The following is a 25,968-nucleotide window of genomic DNA, read 5'->3' as shown; positions in this document are numbered from 1 at the left end:
AAGAAGAGGGGGTAAAGTGAAGTTCTAGTTCCCATTGAAGAAGTTTTTTTTTTTTTTTTGAATTTACACGTATAACTTTGTTGTGTGTGACGGAATGGTGGGTATAATGTATGATGTGTTGGTGACAATAATGTGGAGTGTAAAGTGAAGTTTAAATTCTCTAATGTGATATATTTTTTTGTGTAAAATATTACAGTGATGTGTAGTGATATTTTGTAGTGTTTTCAAGAATGTGAAGATTTCCATCCAACCAAATGGATTCAATAGTTTCCCGTTTATATAGATATCTTGTTTGCATGTAGAATTCTTGCTAATAACAAATTGGTATGCTAAGTGAAATACATGTTGTCATTTGTGTTATGCTGCCAATTCTGTTCAGTGACAGTGTAAAATGTGCACAGTGTTGTGTAGAGTATGAGTTATAGCATGAAGAATGATGGCAAGTTATTTCTAAGTTATATGTGTATTTCTGTCAGCTAGACAACAGATTGCATTCTTGGCAGTTAATCTTTCAGGCTTACATGTGCTAGCAGGTATTATACAGCATTAGGTAATTATTTTATTTCGATCTACTAAAGTGCTTATAGAATCACATTGTTTATTAGAGAGCACTTGTTGTTACAGCTGACCATCTTGTATTTGTATTTTATAGCTTAGTGTAGAACATATACTCGTATAGTGATGTTTTTGTTTACTGCTTTAATGCTCAGAAGAATGTTGGAGGTTATTTTCTAATATTCAGATCGTAATGAGTCATTTCCCTATGTAATATTTGAGCACTAGTATTTTGATACCTTTTATACAACGTATATGTGTATGCTTCACATATGTCGAAAAACATAATATGGTTAATAATGGGAACATTCGGAAAGATAATATTTCGGGAACTGTTGGAATTTGTAATAGTCAATGAATATAATTGTGATATCCTGCACTTGAAGGCGTTCTGAAATGTCAATATTTCGGTTAAAATGCATTTAAGACCATTATAAAAATCTTAATCTATTCCTGGTGTCATAGATTACGTAGAGAGTTTAACAGAAGAATATATGCAAGAGTTTATCATGTGAGAAAATTCGGAAATAAAATGCCCCATATAAATGTATAATGATTTCCTACGCTATCAGAGACATTCCTTCGTAAGATATTGCCGACGGCCAAACAGTGCTCAACTGATCATAACGATGCGCAGTAGTCATTTGCGCCCAGCTGTCATTATGTACACTCACAACCTGTGATTAGCGTAAATTACAGAGCTTGGCCCTCTCCAAGGTACACATGAATGCGCAGTAGTCTAATGCGTAAACCTATCCTAAATTCAGCGAATGATACTCCTGAGATACAGGTGGATGCAAAGTAGATCATTGCGCGCACCTGATTGTGATGTCATTTTCGAAGGAGCAATTTATCGTAACTTAATATAGGACTGTCATAACATGGAATATAAATTGAAATATGACGTTATGTATAAAATTGAGCGTGTTGAACCCTTTTCCATCCATAATATCTATCAGTGCTCTTAATTCCCGAGGTCATAGTGTTAAGTGATATCTTAGATTGTGTCGAAAACGCCGCTCCCACCTCACGAGTTTGCTCACCCCCCACAGTGATACGAATGATTACTGAATATCTTATATTATGCAATTATACTGTCCTCTAATGGAATAACGTTATGACGAAAAATTTTTATAAACAGTGCAATCGTTTCCTTTCTCATGGATGGATACGCGACGAATTCAGAGACTGCTTGGCATTTTTTCTCCCGACTTTCCCTTTCTGGATAGGAAGTATTTTACACGAAAATGGGTATAAAAAGTAGGGTGAAAAATTACCGTCCTGTAATCGAACTGTTAATGGAATTTTTCTGTTTCAGTCATGTTAAGAGATTGGATTGCCTGTCACTATGACCGAAATATCCGGTGTACAAAATCAAGTTACGTTTCTTTCTTGGTATGAAGAGATGTTTATAAATAATAAGATGGTGTTGTGTGTATTTTTATGTACTAATATGTACAAGTTCTGATTAATTATCTGCATGAAAGTATATCTTAAAAGATTCAGTGAGATAGTGCAAATGATAGGCTTTAATATGTGTATTATCGTGGACCGAGTAATGGCGAGTACACGAAATTTAACAAACATGTGTTCCCTCTGTTCCACTAGGAAATCGACGTGTTTTTCCTCTGAACCATGAAACTGAAGTATGTGTGAAAGACGAATACACCATAACGTACATTTATTGATTTAACGAAAGTAAGTGCATATAGGAACAGTCAGTGTGTAGTGACAGACAATGTGTCTTTGATGTTATATTTCCACTATTATTCATAATTTCGTGGGAAGTATGTACAGTGATTAGCACAAAATGTGTTTTATTGGTTATATTGGTAGAGAATGAATTAGATTTTATGACTGCATATTTGTTATGACAGAAAACAGTATAGTTTTGGTATGAAGCCTCTGAATGTTATACATGTGTGTAGGTTATTAGTCAGAAAGTTATACTTTTTTTTGTATCTTCATTTGTACTAGTGCAATTACTTGTAAGAGGAGGGTGAAAAGCTCTTGTGCACATTGAACTAGTTATTGTTGAATTTATATCTTAGTTCTGTCAGGCATGTATTGTAGTGGATATAATGTATGGTGCTTCGGTCACATTAATATCGATTGTAAAGTTAAGTTGAAGTTGCCTAATGTGACTATATTTTCGTGTGTTATATACGTGTGTCTAGAAAAGATCTGACACATTTTGATCTTTAATAATTCCGAAAATAACGAAGATTGAAACTAACTGTTTACATTTTTGTATTGAGGGTCTCAAAAAGTTTTGTGTCTATTATGAATAAAATTGTACATGTGCCCCATTTTTTGCACTTAAAATATCATTATTTTTTATATTTTTTATTATTTCATCTCTATAGATCATTGTTACATGTATACGACAAGTCAGGTTCGGTACATTGGCGGATTACAATAATAGAGTTTAGTTACAATACTTACAATTGTTTACAATATATTACAGTAGATTACAATAATTAAGAGTTCGTGAAGTGTGAGGTGGAATCCATATTAGGTCCCCTTGGCACTTCGTCACCATATGTCCTATTGTACCTGTACCGTGATTATGCTTATGGAGAATTTGATGGAATGAGGATTGGCAGGGGAGACCGAAGTACTCGGAGAAAACCTGCCCCAGCGCCACTTTGTCCACCACAAATCCCACTTGACTAGACACCAGCGGTGGGTTGCCAGTATCTAACCGCTTAAGCTATGGCGCGGCCTTAGTGATAATATTTGTGAATTAGGTGATAGCACTGGTATAACGTTTCACTGTAGATTCTACACTGCAAGATCTCGTTACATCTGTTCTCCCTTCCTGGTGCAACTTCTTGGTATCTGCAATCTCTCTAGAGTAGCCCATTCAGGTACTTTTCCGACTGTTATCTTTGTTTATGGAAAAAAGGAAAACTGCGCAGTAGGGATTCCCAAAATCGATTATTCATGAATTATGTAATTATAATTGAATAGTGTTTGTCTCTCATGAGAAAAACTCATCCACTTTATAAGAACAATATTCAAGTAGGTACGTTTTGAAAGCGTTTTTGAACTTATAGAGTACCAGTATTTCTTTAATATGTAGTGGTAAATGATATAGCAGTCGAAGTCCTACATTTTTAAGTTTGTTCTTGCATAGACTTGTATTACTTGGAACGATGTGCAAGTCGTCTTTTCCTTGTGTTGTATGAGTGTAATCCTGAGTTGATTGTGAAATCATTCGAATTGGATTTTATGTATATTAGAGTTTTGTATATGTACAAAGATGGTAGAGGTAATATATGTAATGATTTGAAAATTTGTTTACAACTAGTTGATTTGAGACCTGGGTCATAGCTCTTATAGTTCTCTTCTGTAATTGAAATATCAATTTTGCATTTACCGAGTTGTTCCAAAATATCAGTCCATATGATAACAAAGATTGGAAATGATCATAATATAACGTGCGGACAATCTCTAGTCCATGATTTATTTAAACCGTCTTGCAGTGCATACACTCATCTATCTCCTTGTCTCACTAGTCCAGTCACTCTTCCAAAAACCCTTAGGCCAAAACATACTTTACATAAGTTGTTCGCTAGCTTCTGCGTATGCATAGTCCATCTTAGATGCTTATCTAGCCAGACTCCCAGAAATTTTGAGGATCTGTGTATTTGATAACAGTGTCATAAATCTTTATTGTAGGACATTCAAGTTGTAGATTTGAGGACGATGAAATGCTATTGCTATTGTTTTCACTTTATTAATAGTTAATCGATTTCTCTCAAACCACTCTATGATTTTGTTTCTTGTTTCGTTTGTTTTCCTTTTAATTTCGTTAGCGCTATTTTCTGGTATAAAAATGCTAGTATCATCGGCAAAGAGCGTAGGTTTCCCATGTTCTATGCCGGCTCCCAGGTCGTTTATGTATAACAGAAACAACACTGGTCCTATAAAGGAACCTTGGTGAACGCCATAGCCGATGGGTCTCCTTCGGGATAGGTAATTAATGTTTTGATTAGTTTTTTGCATCTGTATGTAATTTCTGCCTCTTGTTCTCTGTTCTCTAAGTGTGTTTGGAATCGCCTTAGTATAACCCCTCATATTCCCATTCTTTCCTTCTAAGCAATATATCATATTCCCATTCTTTCCTTCTTACTTAGCAATATATCATGATCTACTAGGGCGAACGCTTTTGATAAATCCAAAGATATCCCTATACTCGTTTCTTTTTCATCTAGTGATCTGTAAACCCTTTTTGTAAATTCTGTGATTGCTGTATGTGTTGATTTTTCTTTGCAGAATCCATGTTGTTAGTTGTTATGCTGTATTTAATTATGAATGATAAAAGTCTATTGTGCATAATTTTTTCGATTATTTTAGGAAAAACCGAAATTAATGACACCGGCCTGTAGTTCCCAACATCTGCAGTACAACCTTTCTTATATAAGGGTTTCACTTTTGCTATTTTTAGTTGTTCGGGGAAATAACCAGATTAAACTGACAGATTTATTATGTATGTTAGAGCATTTACTAGTTGAGGATGATTTTTTTTACAATGAACTCTGGAATATCGTCAATGCCAGTTGATTTTTTGTTACTCAGTGTTTTAATTATATCTACCATCTCCCTTTCAGTGGTTGGGGTTAAGAACATGCTATTGCTGTTGTATTTTATTCTGTTTATACTGTCTTCACTGTTTTGTGCTGTCGGATTGTTACTCCGGATGTGCTGGGCAATGTTAATATAATATTCATTAAAACATTGGCTATAACTTTTGGATCCTGTATAGTTGTTCCATTCTCTCTTATTTCATTGTTCTTTGGAACTTTTTGCTGATTGCCTAATTCTTCTTTGATTAAATCCCATGTGGCTTTTGATTTGTTCCCAGATGATCATATTCGCATGTTGCTTAATTTTTAGCCTCACTGATAACTTTGTTGTATATTTTTTGTACTGGTTATAGTATTTTTTAAGTGCTTTAGATGCGGTTCCTTCCTTCATTAAGCTATGAAGAGTCCTAAGTCTGTTTCTTGATACCCTTATGCCTAATGTAATCCATTTATTTATTGCTGCATAATTTTTACCCATTGCATGGCTATATTGTGATAGTACTCAAAGATGCCTAAAAATTCATTGTATTCATCATTTGCCTCATTTTATTTAAGAACAGGCTCCCAGGTCTCTCTTCCTAGTAAATAGTTTAGATATTGTACGTTTTCCTCGCTATAAGATGTAGCTAATCTGAACTCTTTAGTTATTCTACCTTGTCCTTTTTTGTTCTTATAATGCATTTGTACTTGTAGTATTTGGGAATTATGGTCAGAGAGCCTTGTTTGCGCCACTTTAAAGTTGTATTCCCATAAGCCCTTGTTTAGTATTATTTGGTCTATGGCTGTTTGGCTTTTAGGTCCTATTCTTGTTGGGACATCAACTATTGCTTGCAAGCCATATGAGTCTAGCATTGTCTGTGGTTGTGGCTTTACACTTCTATTTAGAAAATCTACATTGAGATCTCCTGCTATAATAATGTTCTTTCCTTTATCGGTCAGATTGATAAGTATTATGTCCATGTCTTTTATAAATATGTTGATATTGTTATATTTTAGCGTCCTGTTGCACTGATTTAAGTCCATGATTTATTTCAACCGTCTTCCAGTGCATACACTCAGGAGGAGATAGATGAGTGTATGCACTGGAAGATGGTTAAAATAAATCATGTTGATATTGCTATTAGGGGTTCTATATATATAGATTATGATAGTATTAAATTGTATAAGTTCAATTATGCTGGCCTCAAAGTGTTCTTCTTGATTTAAGCTTTCAAACAGGTTACAGGGTTTTGCATCTAGATTTGTTTTAACATAAATGCATGAGCCTCCATGCAATTTACTTTTCCTACAGAATTTTGATATCAAGGAATAGTTTTCAGAGTTATAATAATGTAGTTCTCCTTCATGCAACCAATGTTCAGTGATACAGAGTATATCCAAGTCTAACGTTTTGTTTGATAATAGCACATCTATATTCAGCTTGTTGTTGTTTAGACTTTGAACATTCTGATGTAATAATTGGATGGTTGAACCTATTTTATTGGTATTCTTGAGAGTGTCAGTACTATCCTTATCTATAAAAAATCTTTACTTAGCTTTTCTGGGAGCTTCCTTTTTCTAGTTGACATCCGAATTTCCTGATGTTGCTTTCCTTCCAGTGGTGGCACACTGCTGGGGGATTTGTCCACTAATGTTTCATCAGCTTCATTCCCTTGGCTTTCTGCAGTCTCCTCATTGACATTATCCTCCTTGTGTTTTCCTGACGTGGCCTCTTCATGCACGGCTCCCTCCTTGTATTCTAGTGGTATAGCATTATCTGCTCTTGCCCCAACCTTTCGTTGTACCAATTCTGCTGTCTATCAAGACGATATTCGATTTCTTTCCAGTACGGGCAAGCATACTGACATCCACAGTGGTTATTGCGTCTCTTACTCTGGTTTTTAATTGATCGAGAGCTTCTGGTGGTGAGGGTGATCAAAACCGATCAAAACATTCTAACATAGTAGCGGTCCCGCATGTACAAATATTTACTTCGCCGTGTCTGATCAGGCAGTGTTCGTGTTCGAAGTATTCTAGGTGGCGGTGAGTCATATTATTATTATTTTAAACAGATGCAGAAAGCGGATATGTGCTTATCTCGATATTACGGAACATATTAAATGTGCTCTGATTGCAAACCATATGAAATTACGAATATTTTTAAGCCAAAAAAAAAATATTTTGTGTGCTGCTTGAATACTGTGAATGTTATACAATTGTCATTGCAGGCCTAAGAGAGCTAAGAGTAAAGAACGCAAAGGGTACTGTACATTTGAACACAGTTTAGCTGATGCATGGTGCTTTTTTCCCCTCGTTATACTATATTAGACGAACTGTAATAAATAAAATAACATTTTATATGTTTTGAATATTTGTAGACATTTCAAGTGTAATAGATTGATGCACTGAAGAGTAATTTCATTAATATTACATTTAGTTCCTAGAAAAAATATCATGTCCATTCCATTTTTTAATATGCCACTGAACTTTGCTAATGTTTGTCGACTTTGTATGCAAGAGAAGTCAACATTACTTTCCCTCTTCATTGACACCGAAGTTAGTGATCAAGTTACACCTCTGCGCTGCAAAATAATGAGTCTGGCACCAGGTGTTAAGGTATATCATTATTATTTTTTGTTGGAAATATGCTAGATGTACTAAAAGCGAAGACACAGTAGGACATTTATTGTAGTTACATAAACAGTTGTTTCATCCAGTAGTTGTATGTTGTGAAGTTTCATGTAGTAAGCCTGTCTGCAATTGCTCCAGGAAAGTCTGCTAGTATCCCTCCTATCATACTAATATTTTAATTTATCATCGTTTTTTTACGTTCTTCAGACCATGTTAAAGTGTTGTGTTCTGAGTGTGTTCATCAGTGGTCAATAAGTAGTTAAGAATCTTTACAAATATTGTGGAATGTGTAATTCCACTTCACAGCTTCTTCATTTTAGTAGTAAATAATTGTACGTCTAGGCGACCTGTCATATGGGGGGAAAGAAGAGGAATGGTAGTATTAACATGTGCATAATAAAAGTACTTCATTGCATTCCATGGCTGTGAAAGGTTTGTTTTTAATGTATTCAGCATTATTCTTCCAACTTGTGTTATGGTACAAAGGTTACTATAGCCAAGAACTAATAATGAATGTATAATTTATATTACACAGTATTTATTATATGTAACTAAAGATGTAATGTATATAAACCAACAATTATGAAAATGACAATAGGACCGCTGTACTGAACTAAGAACTGTTAGAAGTAGACAGCAAAACAATTTGTGGAATAATAACTGACTGAAACACGTGCGCATGAATTATATGTATGCAAAATTGCAGGTATATAAAATAAACCCAGATAATAGGGGTAAAGAAAAACAAACACACAAGTGTTTAAAATGAATATGAGAATATGAAGAATAATGCAGAGATTAAAAATAGTTGAATTTAAAGTAAGATTGATCCTATGCTTAAACATTATACAATGAAGACATGAGGTAACTATACATTCTTTTCAGATTTTGATTTGAGAATCCTTTAATTTAAGCCCTTTACATTCCATAAGCCTACCAGATTAGCTGTAAGTACTTTTGCTAGAACCATCACTAACAAACATTCTTTTAGGGGGGAAAAAAAAACAGTGCTTAATATCTCTTTTGAACCCACGATCCTAGTGTTTGAGCGGGCGAAGGCAGTTCATGCCGTAGACTGCTTAGCCCCTGTGATCGGCTCTAAGCATACTTCACATCATGAAAATATATTTCTAGATTCATGTGGAAGTTGCTGTATGAGAACAGTCAAAATTTCATCCCTGATTTTTCCTTGATGTACTTCTGAAGAATGCAGATTGTTCACATACACTTTTTCTTTCTGTGTGCACCACACATAAAAATTATAAGGTTATAAATCAGATGACTGCAGATGGAACAACCCTTAAGTTATGACCCACTTGCTGCAAGCTTGATTTAATGCACCCGCAGAATTGTCAACAGTGTGTGCTGTTGCATTATCTTCCACAAAGTGCCATGCCATTTTCTTTCATAAGATTGTTGATTGAAGAAGGGTGAAAATCAGTTTCACATAATGTTCAGAATTTAATTGTTTTGTGAAGAACATGGGCCCAGTTATCCTCCATGCTCTAATTGAACACCAGACCACAGCGTTAATATCATGGTCTTCATGAATAATATAAGGATTTTCTGTGCTCTTGTGTCTGTTATTTTGGCTGTATGAATATATATCACCATTTAAAGTGAACTGTGTCTTATCAGAATAAAATGTTATTTCTTAATCAAGTAGTCCATTGAATATTGATTCCCAAAACCAACTGTATTATTGAATTCCCCCATCAGTGTGGAGGCAGAAGGCTATGTATGACCATAGTTTTGTAAGGCTGTAAGTAAGTAAAGGTATCCCTGTAACAGGCTGTGGAGCCCCATATGGTTGTGAGATGCTGAGGTTCCCACATTTTCTAGTCAATCTAAATTAAATAGTCAATCAATTTCCTAGTAAAGTTGTCAGCCTTATGTGCCACCCTCCCCTTACCCCCAAGAATATTCTTTCTAAGGCTGTAACTTTAGGAAATCTGTGCTTATGTAAGTTGTAATTCTGCTAATCCATATTGAAGATCCAGAAGGCATAGCAACTTCTTCAGGCTTACATATAATTGAATACTGATATCATCAAGTTTTCTTCAGTCAGTACACGTCTTTTTCAATACTTCTTTTTGTCCAGCACAACTCCCATAGAACTGTGGCTTTACACAGCACTGTACAGTCAGAGTATTTTCTGTGAAGGATTCTGCAATATTTCTTCCTTGAAGAATGCTGTATGAAGGTATACTATATGAATAATTTTTGTTCAACATCATATTTTGTGTCACTGCAAACTGCATTTGTGTATATCTCAAAGTTAACTACTGTGCTATTGAGGTAATCCAATAAGCACTAAGTGACAAAGAAATGGTTCAGCAGCCAGCAGTGGACAGGCATGAATGAACAAATTTCTAGCCAGCCAGTCTAAGGATAAGTTGTATTTCCTGCATTACAAAACAGAATCTTTCCATTTTGGACTTGAGGCGTTCGCAATAGTGGCTATGAAGGGTTCTGTTTTCTTGGATCTAATGCCATGTAGTTTGGTGAAAGTCAACTGATGTTCTAGAGGAACATATCACCTCCTTCTTCAGGGCAGTCCTATATCTGTAACTTTGACACCGCCCCCTGCCCCCCAATGTCAAACCTTTCTAGTATTCCTGACCTTCTCTTGATTTGAAGATGACTGGGGAATAATACTGAACAGTTACTTGTCTTTAGATTCTCAATGAGTGGTTGCATGCTGCTTTATCTTTATGTCCCATGTTAGGACATAGGCTTTGTGCATGTGACCATAATATTTCTTTCTCTTCCAGGTGGACGCATATGATGGTCTTCCAACTCATGTTTGTCGACAATGTGTGAATCAGGTTAATGTATCCTATAATTTTAAAAAACAATGTGAAATCTCTGATGCTACTTTCCGGGAGTTGCTGAGAAATCACAAATCAGGTTCCCAGTCTTGTGAGGTATTAGACATTAATTCACACAAATTTATCGCTGGAATCTTTTGATTACTTTCGTTCCACTGCATCCAGCATATTAAGTGGCATACAACAATTTCCATTTACCTACCCTTATAAAATGGAAGTGAGGGTAGAAGATGAATAAGACAACTGTTACAGAATTTCTTCTATGAAATACAGTCCTATATATTTATGCACATGTGCTGTAAACACTTGTATGTCTATCATGTTAATGGCTGTGCAGTTTCCAGAAAGTTGGGAAGATAATTATATTTTTTAGCAAAGGGAACCAGAACCACCTTATTTTGGGTCCACACTAGCTGCAGGTGAGTGGTCACCTTCACACCTCGGCCTCTTTATCCCTGGGAAAAGAGCCCCCCGTACCCAATGTGTAGAAAGCTGGGTGGGGCCCAGAGCCAGTCTGGATGACATGGAGAAGAGAAAATTCTTGACCCTACCAGGACCTGAACTCTGACCCCTCAGCCATCCAGCCCGTAACCAGATGCTATACTGACTGCACTATCGTAGCTACATGCTAGGTCCAAGGGTGGTGAGAAATGTGTGCCACATATGTTCAATATTGCCTGGTGGTGTCATCCCAGGACTCCTTTTTGCTGAAAATTCTTTCAGATTTTTAGTATGTAATACAGAATAATAAACGGATTGTGTTCTTTTCTGCATTTTCTATAAATAAAAGTCATACATTAGTGATGTCTCCAAAATATTTTGTTTTAAACAATTCATGTTGAAAAGCATATGTATAATCAGGTTCTCAAATTTAAGTAAAAGGTATTGTCATATGTATGTGTTTAGATTGGTGAATGGATCTACTGACCACTTGCACACATGATTCAGAACCACAAGTAATTATGGTGCCACTGCTAATCTGTACAATTCACAAATCACTAAAGCACCTGCTAAGCCTTTTCCAGCATGCTGTGTCTTCACCAGCCATTCCCCGACAATGTCTTCTAAGAGTAGAAACACCCCATTTCTATTGTTATAGTCCAACTGTTGCACTTTTATGAATCTGATGCCTAGCAACAGGAATGTGTTTGCTGAGCCATTGCCCGGAAACAGTCGCTGTGTACAGAGTCAGCTTAGTAACGGGTCTATACATCACATTGCTTCCACCTTAAGGCTGTTCGTCCTGAATGTTGTACAGGCGGACCTCCAGTTCTTTGTCTTCTGAGGGCTGTGTTTGTGACATCTCTGATTGGTCTCACCTTCCCTTCCATGGGTCAGCTCTCATGGTGATTACTGTCCAACTGCTCCCTCCTTAAGGTTGCTCATCCCAAGCAGCTCCCTGATAAGGTTTGAGCCAGTCCGGACTTATCACTAACGTCCTTCTTTCTGTCGTTGTGGGCAAAAGTTCTGAGAGTGTTCAATGCTCTTATATTTATGGCTCTTAATCTGCTGAGAGTGATCTCTTCTTTCGTGTAGGAGGGGGCTGACCCCTCCATAATGTTCTGACACTCATTTTTCGAATCCTGATGGAAGATCCGGCTATTCTCTTTGTGATCTCCAGCTCTATGGTCTCCATGAAGATAATAAATTTTTTCTATTCTGTGATCTGACAACTGAAAACAGTTTATAATGATTGACATTTTTTAAATGTAGAGTTTCATTTTCACACAATTGTGTTCACTATTAGTCATTAATTACTAACTTATATGCACAACAGTACATGTTCTAGGCATATAAATGGTGTAAGAATTTGTTGAAAAATTGTGATCTTATATTTTTATTTTCTTGTTTAATAATTGTTCGTGCTTTTGTAATGGTAGCTACTTTGTAATACTAATTGCATTCAGGTAAGTGTCAGCTGACTGTAAAGTAAATGCAGAAGATTTTAACTATTCTGCTGTTTGAATATCGGATTGGATGATGTCTATTTAATGCTATAAATAAAAAATGAAGATAATCTGTCTTTACATGTAATAAAAGGGCCAAATTCTTTAGCAAAATTGAATATTAATTTGTCTTTCCAGGGAAAACAGAATGAATCACAAAATTCTTTGAATCCAGCAGAAGATCCACCAGAAATCTGGACATATGTAAAAGTGAAAGCTGAGCTGGCTGATGAAAACGATCCAGAAGGTGGAGTGGAACAAGAGTAAGGTTCTCAGTATATTTTATTCTGTGGAGAAGGGGGTTACTTGCTGTTTGTGTTAAAGACAGCTCAGCCTTTCATTTTGGTTTACTGGAATCAAAAAAAAGTTGAATTTATTGTATGTATGAAACATGAGGATAAGGAAGAGTACATATTTCATGCTCTTCACCAAATATTGCTAGGGTTATGATCAAAGTGTACAAGATTTTAATAAAATAGGAAATAGACCACATGGGGTCCTAGATTACTTGGGAGAATATTATTAAAATAAATATTAGTGAAAGAGGGTGTTAGGGCGAGGATTTAATTACCTAGCTCAGGGTAGGTTGCAATATTTGGTTCTTGTAAACTTAGTGTCACGTGATAGAATCGCTATAGACAGGGTTTAGATTTGTAATCGGTTATATTGAACCCTTACAGAACGTAACTACAAATAACTATAACTACAGCACACCTAAAGTCTTCTCAGCATTCCCTAGCCATTGCTCGGTAACAGCTTGCAACAGCAGACGTTCCCATTTGTCTGGTTTCCTGAATTTTCCCCAGCCTCAGCTACCAGCTTCTAACACAACAGCTCACAATGACTGAACTCCAGCTGTCCTGTTAACTATTTTTTTATTGCTAGTGGGGTGGGACTAAGTCCCTTCTGTTGCAGCCACTTCTGGCCTATTGTACCAGCCCCAGATAATAGGTGAGGGTGATTGTGGACCAATTGGTGGAATGAAGATTGGCAGGGGAAACCGAAGTACTCTGAGAAGACCTGCCCCAATGCCACATTGTCCACCACAGATCCCACTTGACCAGACCCCAGATCAAACCCGGGTCCCTGCGGTGGGAAGCCAGCGAGTTACTGCTTGAGCTATGGCGTGGCCTGTCCTCTTAACTAACTCACTGTTCCAACTGTCAGCTCTCAACTAATTGACTCTCACTAACTGTCCTGCTTATAATATCTCAGCCAGACCACATAGAAAACACTGTTCCTCCATTGTTTCCAATTGTTGCTGTGCTTACTTAATATGGCTCTGCATAGCTGTTGCAGTCATTGCCTAGTAACGGGTCTACATGCCACAATAGTAATGAACTTAACGTATTCCATAAAAAGTGTATATACGAATAGTACCTATTTCATCAACAATCTGCTTTTCGGGGAAGTTTATGAACTATGTAATTTATTATTTATTTTCTACATGTACCCTAGATATAAGTTATTACTTGTATATTGAGACTGTGCTCTACTGAAGACTGCTCATTCAGTTTCTCATAACACTAGTCTCAAGACTATACCAGCTACACTTTCATTGCAGCTGTTTATTCACTTCTGAGTATATTAGAGGAATATTTTGGTACACTGTTTGAATTATAAGAAAACAGGATTAACATCTGGTCCATGATATGTTTTGCAACACATAAAATTGTTGCGCTGGTTGCTATTTTTATTTTATATTGGAAATTAGGCACTTGATTTGCAGTGTTATCTAATTACAAATTCAGTCACATCATGTGTTGCCTCACATGGAGATCTTAAAACCAAAGTACATAGTGTTTTATACATTAGTAATTAGATATGAGAGTTTCATACAATTCAAACAGAATGTGTTTCTTTGTTAGTCTACATTGTTTTGTTTAATACAAAATATGGCCATCTTAACCAGTACGTTTTTGTATTTTTTTGAGCATGTGTGTATGTCAAGAGTACAGTCCTTTGGAACCAGGCACTATGTAGCTTGGTAGAGAGTTACCTACATTTTAAAGGAACCTGCTGCCTCCATCATCAGGATAAAGAATCTTCACACTTCTTCCACCCGGAAGATGGAAGCAACAGGTTCCCCCAAAATGTTGGTACCATTCTATCAAACTACATGACATCATATCCACAAGGTCATGATCTCGATACACACTGCTGAGTGAATCTCAGATTTCACGTGTGTTGTTTTGTTTGTTTATGAGAAGATTAAGTACATAGTTTATGTAATTGTGAGATTTTCAGAGTGTGTTTAAATTAAACATATAATTTTAACAGGTTTCCAGCTGCAATTTGTTCATTAACAGAACAAGATCATGATTTGAATTCAAGTACAATGGATGAAGCACCTCTCAGGCAAGGCACAGATGAAGATTCAAAAAACCTTGGGGATAATTTACATTTATTCAGTAAAAGTATGTCATATACTATGAAATGTGACAGGGAGTTTTCATCAGGTGATGATTCTCTTGGATCCAATTATAGTACACAGATGAAATCCCAGAATGCAAGAAAGAGATTTGTATGTCTTGAATGTGGAAAGCACTTTGTACAAAAACAGCACCTTATTTCACACATGAGAACACATACAGGGGAACGACCATATCAGTGTAAGGAATGTGGCAAAACTTTTGCACAGACTGTACATCTAAAAAATCATCAAATTACTCATACACAGTTGAAACCATTTAGCTGTTCAGAATGTGGCAAATGTTTTGCTCAGAACATACATTTAAAGAACCATCTTAGCACACATACTGGAGAGAAGCCATATGGTTGTAATTTATGTGGTAAGACATTTGCACAGAATGTTCATTTGAAAAATCACCTTAGCACTCATACAGGTGAAAAACCATTCCGTTGTACAGAATGTGGAAAAACATTTTCACAAAATATACACCTTAAAAATCATTTGAGTACTCATACTCATGAAAAACCGTACGGTTGTACTGAATGTGGCAGAACTTTTGCCCAAAATATACACTTGAAAAATCATCTTGCCACTCACACAGGCGAGAAGCCTTATGGATGTACGGAATGTGGAAAGCATTTTGCTCGCAGTGGTCAGTTGAAGGAACACATGAAGCTTCATTTGGGCTTGAAACCTTTTGCATGTGTTGAGTGTGGGAAGAAATTTGCGCAGAACATTCATATGAAAAATCATTTAGCAACACATGCATCACGGAATACACAAAAAGAACAAACTGTGGAAAGGAAGTGAAGTGATATTTTCAAGAAGACATGTTCATTCAGTCTTACATACTTTTGTGAAAAAATGCAAATAGTCTTTTAAAGCCATGTACTTTGAGCATTTATAATTTAAAAAATTCATTGTGCAGTATGAATTTTCTCTCAGTCTTGTACGTCAATTTGATACATCTACAGGGACGATGACTTTGGTATGGCAACATTTCAGGAAAGAAAAAATGTTTCCATCCCTTCAGTGAGATGAACATTTATGTTCAGGAATAATGCACTTCAGTATCATCAGTCAGAGTTGACTAGGTTAAATATCTTTGATATGGTGTCATATCTGAAAATAACTGAAAGAAAGAGGGATTTTTTTTTTAGTGAATGCAACCTGTTGTGTATTATATATTCCTTTTATTGAATAATATATGTTTGTAATATCAAGTAGTACTTTAGTAAAGTGCTACTTGATAATACAAACATATATTATTAATTGTTGTGTTGTGACAGCTTTCAATAAAAGAAAGTAGGAATATTAGTCAAATTTCAGGAGTGAATGTAGAATCTCTGTCACATTTAAGTTGAGAGTGCAAGATAGTTTGAAAGAAGAAATTACATGAATGTGTACATTTTGTTTATATTTCTTAATTCTATTTTTTTAAAGACTGTGATGAACAGTAGCATTTTATTTTTCTGGTGTAATGTGCACTTTTTATCAGTATACAGCTATGGAAGCTGTGTGTTACATTTTTAGATATATCTTACTTAATATATTCTGTTTTCTATTTAATGATAATCTAAAGATTTATTAATTCCCTTTTAGTCATGTACCTAAGTAGGATTCCTACTTCAGAATCTGTGCTGTACACAATGAATGTGTCACTGGCAGCCCACATCAAGTGCGCTGATGTTCCATAAACTTAGTGGTAGTATTAATCGAACAATCATGCTGTCATGGTTAACAAATATTTCTTTAGCATGAAATGTAATTTAGGCATACAAATAAATGCTTCTCGTTTCATTATGTGACAGAGTCCATTCACCTACTGCACCTCTGTCATATATTAATTTCTTCTTATTTTTATTAATTATTACTAATGTAGTCACTGTGATGATGATTTATAGTCTAGTGCAGTCAGGACAGCAAATCATCTGACTATAGAAAACCATTCTGTGTGGGGGGATCTTAGATGCGCTAGTGAGGAGTCGCATATCAAGCATTCCGTACAGCAGAGTCTGATGGCTACGAGAGTTATTGAACAATATAACATAATTCTTAGCAAAATTTCCTTTTCTTAAGGGAGAAAGTTAGCTTATGAGAGCTCCATGCTGTGTATGTATGTGTATGGCTTATTCAATGTTTGCACCGATTGACCAGTACTCACAGAATTTGGTATGAATGTTATATTTTTGAGGGCATTCCAGTCTCATACCTTTTACAATTTATTAGTCATTAATAACAACATGGTGGCTGTAAAAGTTTGTGATATAGAACCAATATAAGAACCACTTACTGTTCAGGTAGATTGACAGTAAACAGCAACTGTAGTTCATGTGGTGCCTTTAAATTGTGTATGATAAAAGTATACTTTCAACACCAGAAACATTATTATCATAGGAGTACATATACACACTTTCAAGACCATACAAGGTTCACGGTCTTTTTCACCTCACACTACAGAGACAAAAAATGTACCCAAATAGTCATAGTCCATTGACTCCAGTAACAGCATACTGAATTTTGGAGATAAAGTAGGTATGGGAAATTGTGTAGCATTCTTCAGCTGCAGCTAGTAGATCAGGCATATCGCTTAGAAAGGCTGTTTGTAACTTGTTTGTTAATAGTGGATGGCTACATTGTATATATTTGAAATTAATGAAGCTGCAGTTTTTGTGTATGACTCCGTTATAAGAATAAACCAAAAAGATGGTTGATTTAACCCAGTGTGCACTTATAATGACCATAAGTTGGGGAAAGTGAAAGGCAAAAGAGATACTTCATGTGTCTGCATCAGCTTTCTCCAGGTCGTTTTACTTATTTAGGCATTTAGACGAAATTTCAAGGGCTCGAAGTATGTCATTTAAAGTCTGAGGGGGTTCAGGCTGCCCAATTTGTTTCTCTAACGCTTATCTATTAATCCCTCAATTACAGACAATACAATTCAACTATACTTTGTAGGTAGAATTATTTTACAAAATGTGATGTTTTTTTTCTAAGAAGAATTACTAAAAAAAAAAATGTCAGAAAATTTATTACATTAAGGAGGGTTCTGACAGATGTAGGTGATATGTTCCTCCTAAACGTCAGTTAACTTTCAATGTACTACATTGCTTTATATTCCAGGAGATAGTACTCAATTGTGTAATGATAACAAATCACAGTTGGTTCAGCATCATAGTATTTGCCTTTGCTTGCCCAAGCAAGGCCCGAAACAATTCTGAGACTGAGAATCAGCTCATGCCAACATAACTAGAATTAGTGAGGCAGCTGAACCTTGTATGATCAACAAATGGATGGCATCACAAGCATGGCAATGTCAGGGATAGTGAAAGAGAAGGGAGGAGAGAAAATTATAAATGTATATTGTATTACTGGATCCTCTATTTATGACAAACCCATTCTGTTTGGAATACTTCCCATGAGCGGCTGGGATCCAGCATTATTCACCAAGAGAAGGCCACGTGAGGGTGTACATTTATTTGGAACAAATTTGGTGTGTATTCTATTATCACGTTATTCAACCATCTTTTCATAGCCATGTGGCACTGGTATTGGTATGTATGGTAGGTCTATGTCCTTAAAAATGAAACCCAAAAGGATAGGAAAATATCTCCCTCGTAACAGATTTATTGGCTTGTGTCAGAGGCAGAGTTACTTTATGACTGGCAGTTTCAAAGTCAGTCATGTTATGTCACAGTAGCACGCAGACGAAGAGAAACGAATTCTGCGGAATGCACGATTTCACTTACTGTTTATGATATCAAGAATAGAGAACGGTTCTCCTTACCATATCCTTGGTAGGGCGGTAGTACACAGAAACCTCATGCTTGGTGGGTACATGAAAGATTAAAAAACGTTCACCATTCACGTGCATTATTTTCCTTTCATTTTCTCCTTTTACTGGTTGATGTTCACTTTCTATAATGGAATGGTTAAACTGTACTGCAAAAATTTTAACATCGCAATAGAAACAAACGCCGTGGTTTTAGTCCGCAAGCGAACTATACCGACTGAGCGACCGCCGCTTGTCAGCGAAGTTCGTACCAACTTTAGCGGATATAGGATGTCGCGTGGTCAGCGCAACGAATGCCCACGACCGTTAATTTTTGGTTTTCTAAACTGGAACCGCTGTGGCCTTGAAATAGCCCCTCAGTTATACTCACGATGCTGAATGGACCCCATTCCAGACCCACTACTTCTCAGAAAATCTGGTAGCGCCGGGAATCGAATTCTGACCACTAGGCCACAAATACAGAAAAAGTAAATGTGTATTCGATCCGACAAATTCATTTCATAAACAACACAGAAAGCACTGAAATACTAGAAAAACGATGCCTGCGAAGAAAATGCCAAGTGCATAACAGAGTGACATAAAAAAACTTGATGTGAGTGGGGGGGCGGAGAGAGAAAGGAAAACTGATTTACAGATTTCATCACTCAGACGTGAACGGCTAAAACAGGCGATGAAGAAATCTGGTGGAGAAGTGCAGAAAATATATAAATAAATATCGAGCTGTAAATGTGGTGGCAAAGGTGGGCATAACCCCAACTTGGCCGAAGGCAAACATCCCCTGAAGTGTAGACTGTTTATCGAAATGCACAAAAGATTTGGTAAAGTTCGGACTTTGCTTGCACTTTTGTTCCGAAAGTTTGTGATGCATGGTGTATACTCGCCATTCAGAGCAGTATTTTATAAAAAAAAATTGAATTGGTATATAATATGTATCGTTCCTCGCGGGACTTGATAATCAAGGAAACCGTGATAACTTGAAAATGGCGAGGAGTTATTTACGTGATGTTTGGGGAGTCATAATCTGAAATCTGTTATTCTGTAGGTTAAGGGTAATGGTATTTGTTAACGTTTCTTATTATGGCGTTAAACTGTAACAGTATCTGTCGGCTTTGCATGGGGAGGAACGATTCGTTATTGCCCCTCTTCAGTGATAGGAAGGGCGAAGTCATTTCTCTTACAGCAAAAATTATGAATTTCGTTCCAAGCGTGAAGGTATGTTTTTTAAATGTATGGTAGTTAGCTGTGAATTTGCATTTAACAATAATTGTGACTTTTATATATTGTGAGTGAATGGCAGTGAATGTAACGGATAATCATATTCTTGAGCTTCACTTTATGTATGTGTTTTTAGCTCCTTTCTGGTGATGGCTTACCAGCCCAAGTATGTCGGCGGTGTGTACGGCTAGTGAACATGTCATACAAATTCAAACAACAATGTGAAAGTTCAGATACAGCATTGCGCCAGTATTTAAGAAGTCAGCCATATACTGTAAGTGCTTACATCATTATTATGTCACAGCTAAATGCAGGGCATATTATATTTCCTCACTATAAACTAAACTCACATTATTAATACTTCCAGTTATTTAAAGTGTTTAATTTTTTGCATTGTGCTCACGCTTAAGAGAAGGTTACTCTGAGGACTCAATTGTCAGGACTCATAGTGAAATATTAGAACTTAAAATAGATGATTGCTGGTTTTGATTCCTTAAATAAGTTTCTGAACTGTTAAATTCTTCTTGAGTAATCAGGTCTGACATACAATCTTACATCTGCAAGCAAATATTAGTCTAAAATGTATATGTTTCCAGTTCCAAGATTTGAGTATTGACAGCAGAATTAACTTGAAGACATGCCACAGAATTGTAAACATGAGCTGGAACATTATGTGCATTGGGTGAGCATGGAGGCATCAGACACTGTAAAATATGAGTGTGTAACAGAGACAAAACTTCAGAACAGTTTCTGGATAGAAGACACATAATGATGATCACAGTGAGAATATGAATAATCACTCTCATTTACTCTCTCATACCTCTTACATATGTCCCAACGTTGCAGTAGTTTCCCATCCCCATATTATTAGGGATCTTCATATTTCCTACTGGACACATTTGATTCTTAAATGTGAATAATAACTTCTACTTTATGGAAGTAAATATGCATATCATGCTGACTTATTGATCTCCTTTACTTCAGCCTAATGACCTATGCAATGTTTGCTGCACTGTGCAATACTTTCCAAGATCAGTGTATAAAAATATTTTAACACCTTAACTCTGTAAAGGGACTTGGTTGCTTATTTTTTACTAAATTTGAATATATACTGAAATCTGATATTACTTTTTGGAGGGAGTAATTAACAGTAATTCAGTCTTTAAATTACCAAAAAAGAAAGTATAGGGCTCATTAAAGGAGTGAAAAACAGGGTGTCCTGTGTCCTGTTTGGTGAGTTTAAGATTTTAATAGTAACTTATCTACACAATCATTATTCTGACATTCACAAGTATAACACTAAAGGAAACATGTTGAAACATTCAACACTGTTAATTGCAAAATAAATGTAATTAACAAAAGCAAACAACAAACTCCGTGGTTTCAGTCTGCAAGCGAACCACACTGACCGCGCGACTGCTGCTTGTCGGCGAAGTCAGTGCCAACTTTAGCAGTTAGAGGGTGTTGCGTGGTGGCTGCAACAAATCCCCACAGCCGTTAATTTCGGTTTTCTATGGAAATTAAAAATACATAACAGCTTGCCCCCTGAATTAAAAAGAATAGAAAATTTTAAAGCTTTTAAAAATAAATTAAAAAGTTATTTATTACAAAACTGTTTTTATTCTCTGCAGGAGTTTTTTAGTAACAATGATGGATGGTAATTTGGTGGCTCGGGTTGGTTCTGATGTGTTGTGGTTGTATATACATGGTATAAGTGTCTGCATTGCTTTATATTGGTTTGTTGGGGGATGTCATCCTTGGTTGTTACCTTCAGCAATGGGAGAATGATCGTAAGATGACTGTATTGTTTGTAGTCTTGTGTATCATTTTGTACATTTTTAAGAGTTGTTGACTTGTAGTATTTTAGATGGTTTAAACTGACTTGTCCAATTGTACTTTTGTAACAGTTTGTGGATGTAAATACATTATGAATTATGAACTATTGAATTTGTCATGTTCGTGATGATTCATGTTGTGGTTTTCTGGGTTATGACATTAGATACACCATGTCCCTCCTACACTATACCATTCCTCACTTCACTTCCCTTTCCACCATGATCTACCTTCAACCAGCAATGACCCCTCTACCACCTTCCACCCTGCTTGACCAACGGCAGAAAATGCTAAGCAACACTGTACTTGAGCACTTCAGTGGGTGACTGCTTGGGACCATCAGTTCCTGAGGGCTTTTTGCTGCGTTCTGTGGCCTTAAAAGTGATAATTTGATAATGTTTATTAATATAATATAATATTTGAAAAATTTTAAAGGATTTTAAAATTAGAACTAAAGATTTTATAAGTGCTAACGTGTGTAACAAAAATAATCTATAAACCAGACAGATATCAACGAAGTAGATGTTGATAATAACAACGAAAGATACAATGTGTTTTTAAATGTTAAATTTTAAACTAAGTGCAGTGTAACAGCAACGTGAGTGTATGCACCTGATGATGGCCGTTTGAGGCCGAAACATGTAGTGTAAAGCAGAGCAAGATCAAGGACATATAATGTATTGTTTGCACTTGAGATGGAGTTTATATCATTTATCGTATAGAGTGCAACAGGATGCTTAAATAAAATATTGCATTCTTTTTTATTCCATGAATGAATATTATCAATATAAATGGTCATAAGTGTGTAAATTTGTAATGTATTTAATTCAGTTAATATAGGTGATTTAAATAAAATTGTATTAATTCAAGTTTTATAGTAATTTTTAAATTATGTTTATTAATTAAAATCTTATTAATTTTTTACTTTATATTATTATTTATGTTAATCGATTAATGTAAGTGATTTTAATTATGTGACTCATGTAATTTTGTATATGTATCTTGATATATTTATTTTCAAAGGAACTATTTCCACATCCTAGGTTTGTTACCTGTATGGATATATAGAAAATAAGACAATGAATAAATGAATGAATGAATTAATTAATTAATTGAAAGTATGACATTTTTAATTATATTAATTTCCTAGGGAAATTCTGATGAAATACTGCATTCTGTGTTCCAAACTGACAATAATGAAGAATGCTGGAAGGTGGAAATTGTAAAAAATGAAGTTTTAGAGGAGGATGTTTCACTAGGTGAACCTGCCGGACATAGTGACAGCAGTGATGACCAAAGGTATGATTACAATATTACATTTATATATATATAAGTTCAAAATTCAATATTTTGGAGAACTACCTGTTAAGAACCCCATGTCTTCTTGCAGTAAAAGCTGTTTAATGCTTATGCAACAACTCAGCAACTTCATCAGGTGAACATTTTGTGTGTATTGAAATGCAATTATTTTACATGCATATGAGAATAATTTTAGTGCCGTGAAACTGCTTAAATCCGAAATGACTTGTATTATATTGGTCACTGGTCGTAATTTGTAAGTTATTTCAGCTTTGATGGCTAGCAAATAAACAGTGTTGCACAATTCATGCTAAGAATGAAGAATGTTTATTGTTTGCACAGACACTTCAACACATTGTATTCTGGGTTTAGCTATCTTTGTCACATTGTCTAAATATGTGGTTAATAGGTAAAATTATTCCAAATCCAGGACTGAAATGTATGTCTTATGGGCTGTTACAAAGTAGTCTGACAGAACCTTTGATTATGTATGGTAAGATACAGTTCAGTGGAATGATTTAAACATGCCATTTCTTTAATTAACTCATAGTATACACAGAACTATACATGTTCTTATTTAGTGTGTGACCATCTGTATGATATTTTGACAGATTTCCAGAAGAAGGCGGTAATGGTGACCAAAATGAACTGAAAACTTCACAAGCTGGACCTTCCACTGTAGAGAATGAAGGCTATAGTAAGAAGCTAAAGAAAGCAAATATTATATCAAGAAAGGATGTAAAGGAAAAGAAAACTGGAAAGAAATGGGAATCTTGTGATTTTTTTAATAATGGAAGTGATGTTAAAGCTGAAAATGACAAAACAAATGAATCTGAAGAATTTGCCTCTGTAACACATCCAGGAACAAGTGATAATGATGAATTAATAAATGATGTAAAAATCGAACCTTTTATTAAATTAGAAGTGAAAGTACCAAAAGTGAAAGAAAAGAAAAGTTTTCTGTGTCATGACTGTGGAAAGAACTTCGCACGTAAGCAACATCTGTTACTACATTTGAGAACTCACACAGGAGAGAAACCATTCTCATGTAAAGTTTGTGGTGAAAGTTTTGGTATGAGTAGTAATTTGAACAAACACTCGAGAATCCATACTGGAGAGAGGCCGTTTCTATGTACAATGTGTGGTAAATGCTTTGGCAGGAGTGATACACTAACTAAGCACATGAGATGTCATACGGGGGAGAAACCATTTCACTGTAATATGTGTGGCAATAATTTCGGACGTAGTAGTACATTAATCAACCACAGGCGTACTCATTTTGGGGAAAAACCATATTTATGTACTGAATGTGGTAGAAGATTTGTGCAGAGCTATGATCTAACAAAGCATATGAGAGCACATACCGGAGAGAAGCCTTATCGATGTACGGTTTGTCATATGAGTTTTGGACAGAAACATAGTTTGAATAAGCACATGAGAAGTCATACAGGTGAAATTCCATTTGCACCTATAGAATTCCAGAGAACAATGCCTTATGTTCATTACAGACCAGCTGTGGCAGATTTGTCAATGGAGAGGAATACAGTATTAACTGGAGGTGGACCCCAGATTCAGTGAAGACCATGAGTACATATGAATTTGTTCCTATTCACAGAAATGTATTTGTTACATTTGTATTACTCATTTTGCCTGTGTGGTAAATCTGGTACTGCAGAACCAACATTTGAAATGTGCTCTAAATATTTTACTCACAGGTACATACATTCAACACTGAAGCTTAATAATGGCTAATTTTTGAAGTCACTGGCTAAGTTTACTAGTGCAAAGTCCTGAATGTAATCTGCTTTTTGGGGATTTATACACGATGAACCATTCAGCTGAAAGTGCTTGAAAACAATTTTGGAATTCCAACTTTTAACGTAATATAGCTTTAATTGTACAGGGTGGGGCGCAGAAACTTCCTTTTTGTGAAGACACATTGTGAAGGGAGGGGACGTCGCAGAAAAGTGGGGATAGGCTCTGCGAACGCAGCAGTCACAGAAGTTTCTGTCTAATACCCCTCAGTAGGAAACATGAGGTGGATGAATGAGCAGCGTGTGTTTGCTGTCGAAGCCTATTTTTCGAACAACCATTCCTACGTGGTGGTGCAGCATGCGTTCCGTACTCACTTTGGAATTAAGCCCAGAGGTCGGGTTCCTGACCAGAAATCGATTGTTTTGTGGGAAGAGAACTTTAGGACAACCGGGAGTGTGGTGAAAAAATCATCAGGATGACAGCGGGCCGTTACGAAGCCAGAAAATGTGGAGGCAGTTCGACAGTCGATTTTGAGAGCTCCAAGACGCTCCGCTCGCAAACATGCAGTCGCCCTGGACATATCCAATCGTTCAGCACTGAATTCTTCATGAACATCTTAATTTCCATCCCTATAAGATGCATGTTGTGCAAGAATTGTCACCATGTGATTTCCAGAATCGAATAATGGAGTGTGAAACGTTATTGGAAACTTTACCCCCTGACGCACTTGTTTTCTTTAGTGATGAGGCACATTTTCACCTATCCGGATATATCAACAAGCAGAATATGTGCTATTGGAGTGCTAACAATCCCAGAGAGCTCCATGAGAGGCCACTTCACAGTCATAAGGTGACAGTATGGTGTGCATTCTCAAGAGTTGGAGTTGCTTCAGCTGAAGAATGTTATTCAGCAGGAAGTAGCCCAAATTCCAGTGCACATGTTGGAACGTGCAGAGGGAACTTCAGAAAACAGTTGCATCAGTGCATAGAGAATGGTGGCCACCACCTTCAAGATATTTGGTTTAAAACTACATGATTTAAAACTCTAAAGTATGTTCTTTCATTAGCTAAACATAAATTTTGTCTATCAGCAATAATTTTTCTTTTATTCGCCCTCAAATAAAGGA

At 36.0% G+C, this 25,968-nt stretch overlaps 1 protein-coding gene and 1 long non-coding RNA gene across 2 annotated transcripts in view; both read left to right on the top strand.

Annotated features, from left to right (window-relative positions):
• The window catches only part of LOC117282553, a 3,043-nt gene extending 621 nt beyond the window's left edge, over nt 1-2,422 (top strand). The window contains exon 2 of the long non-coding RNA XR_004513341.1: nt 2,164-2,422. This is a non-coding gene — a long non-coding RNA (uncharacterized LOC117282553). The remainder of the gene's footprint in view (nt 1-2,163) is intronic.
• A 4,757-nt stretch (nt 2,423-7,179) lies between these two features.
• LOC111867378 (zinc finger protein 90) lies at nt 7,180-25,054 on the top strand. Its single transcript, XM_023857173.2, has 8 exons — nt 7,180-7,742; nt 10,532-10,684; nt 12,673-12,797; nt 14,815-15,753; nt 19,796-19,952; nt 20,092-20,229; nt 22,939-23,087; nt 23,699-25,054. The coding sequence occupies exons 1-8, from the start codon at nt 7,581-7,583 to the stop codon at nt 24,663-24,665; spliced, it is 2,790 nt and encodes a 929-aa protein (XP_023712941.1). The 5' UTR covers nt 7,180-7,580; the 3' UTR covers nt 24,666-25,054.
• Nucleotides 25,055-25,968: the final 914 nt, after the last annotated feature.

The sequence above is a fragment of the Cryptotermes secundus genome, unplaced genomic scaffold (assembly GCF_002891405.2).
Source record: "Cryptotermes secundus unplaced genomic scaffold, Csec_1.0 scaffold292, whole genome shotgun sequence".
In the NCBI taxonomy this organism is placed as follows: domain Eukaryota; kingdom Metazoa; phylum Arthropoda; class Insecta; order Blattodea; family Kalotermitidae; genus Cryptotermes; species Cryptotermes secundus.
Note: the sequence above shows the minus strand (reverse complement) of the source record. Positions and strands in the feature narration are given on the sequence as shown.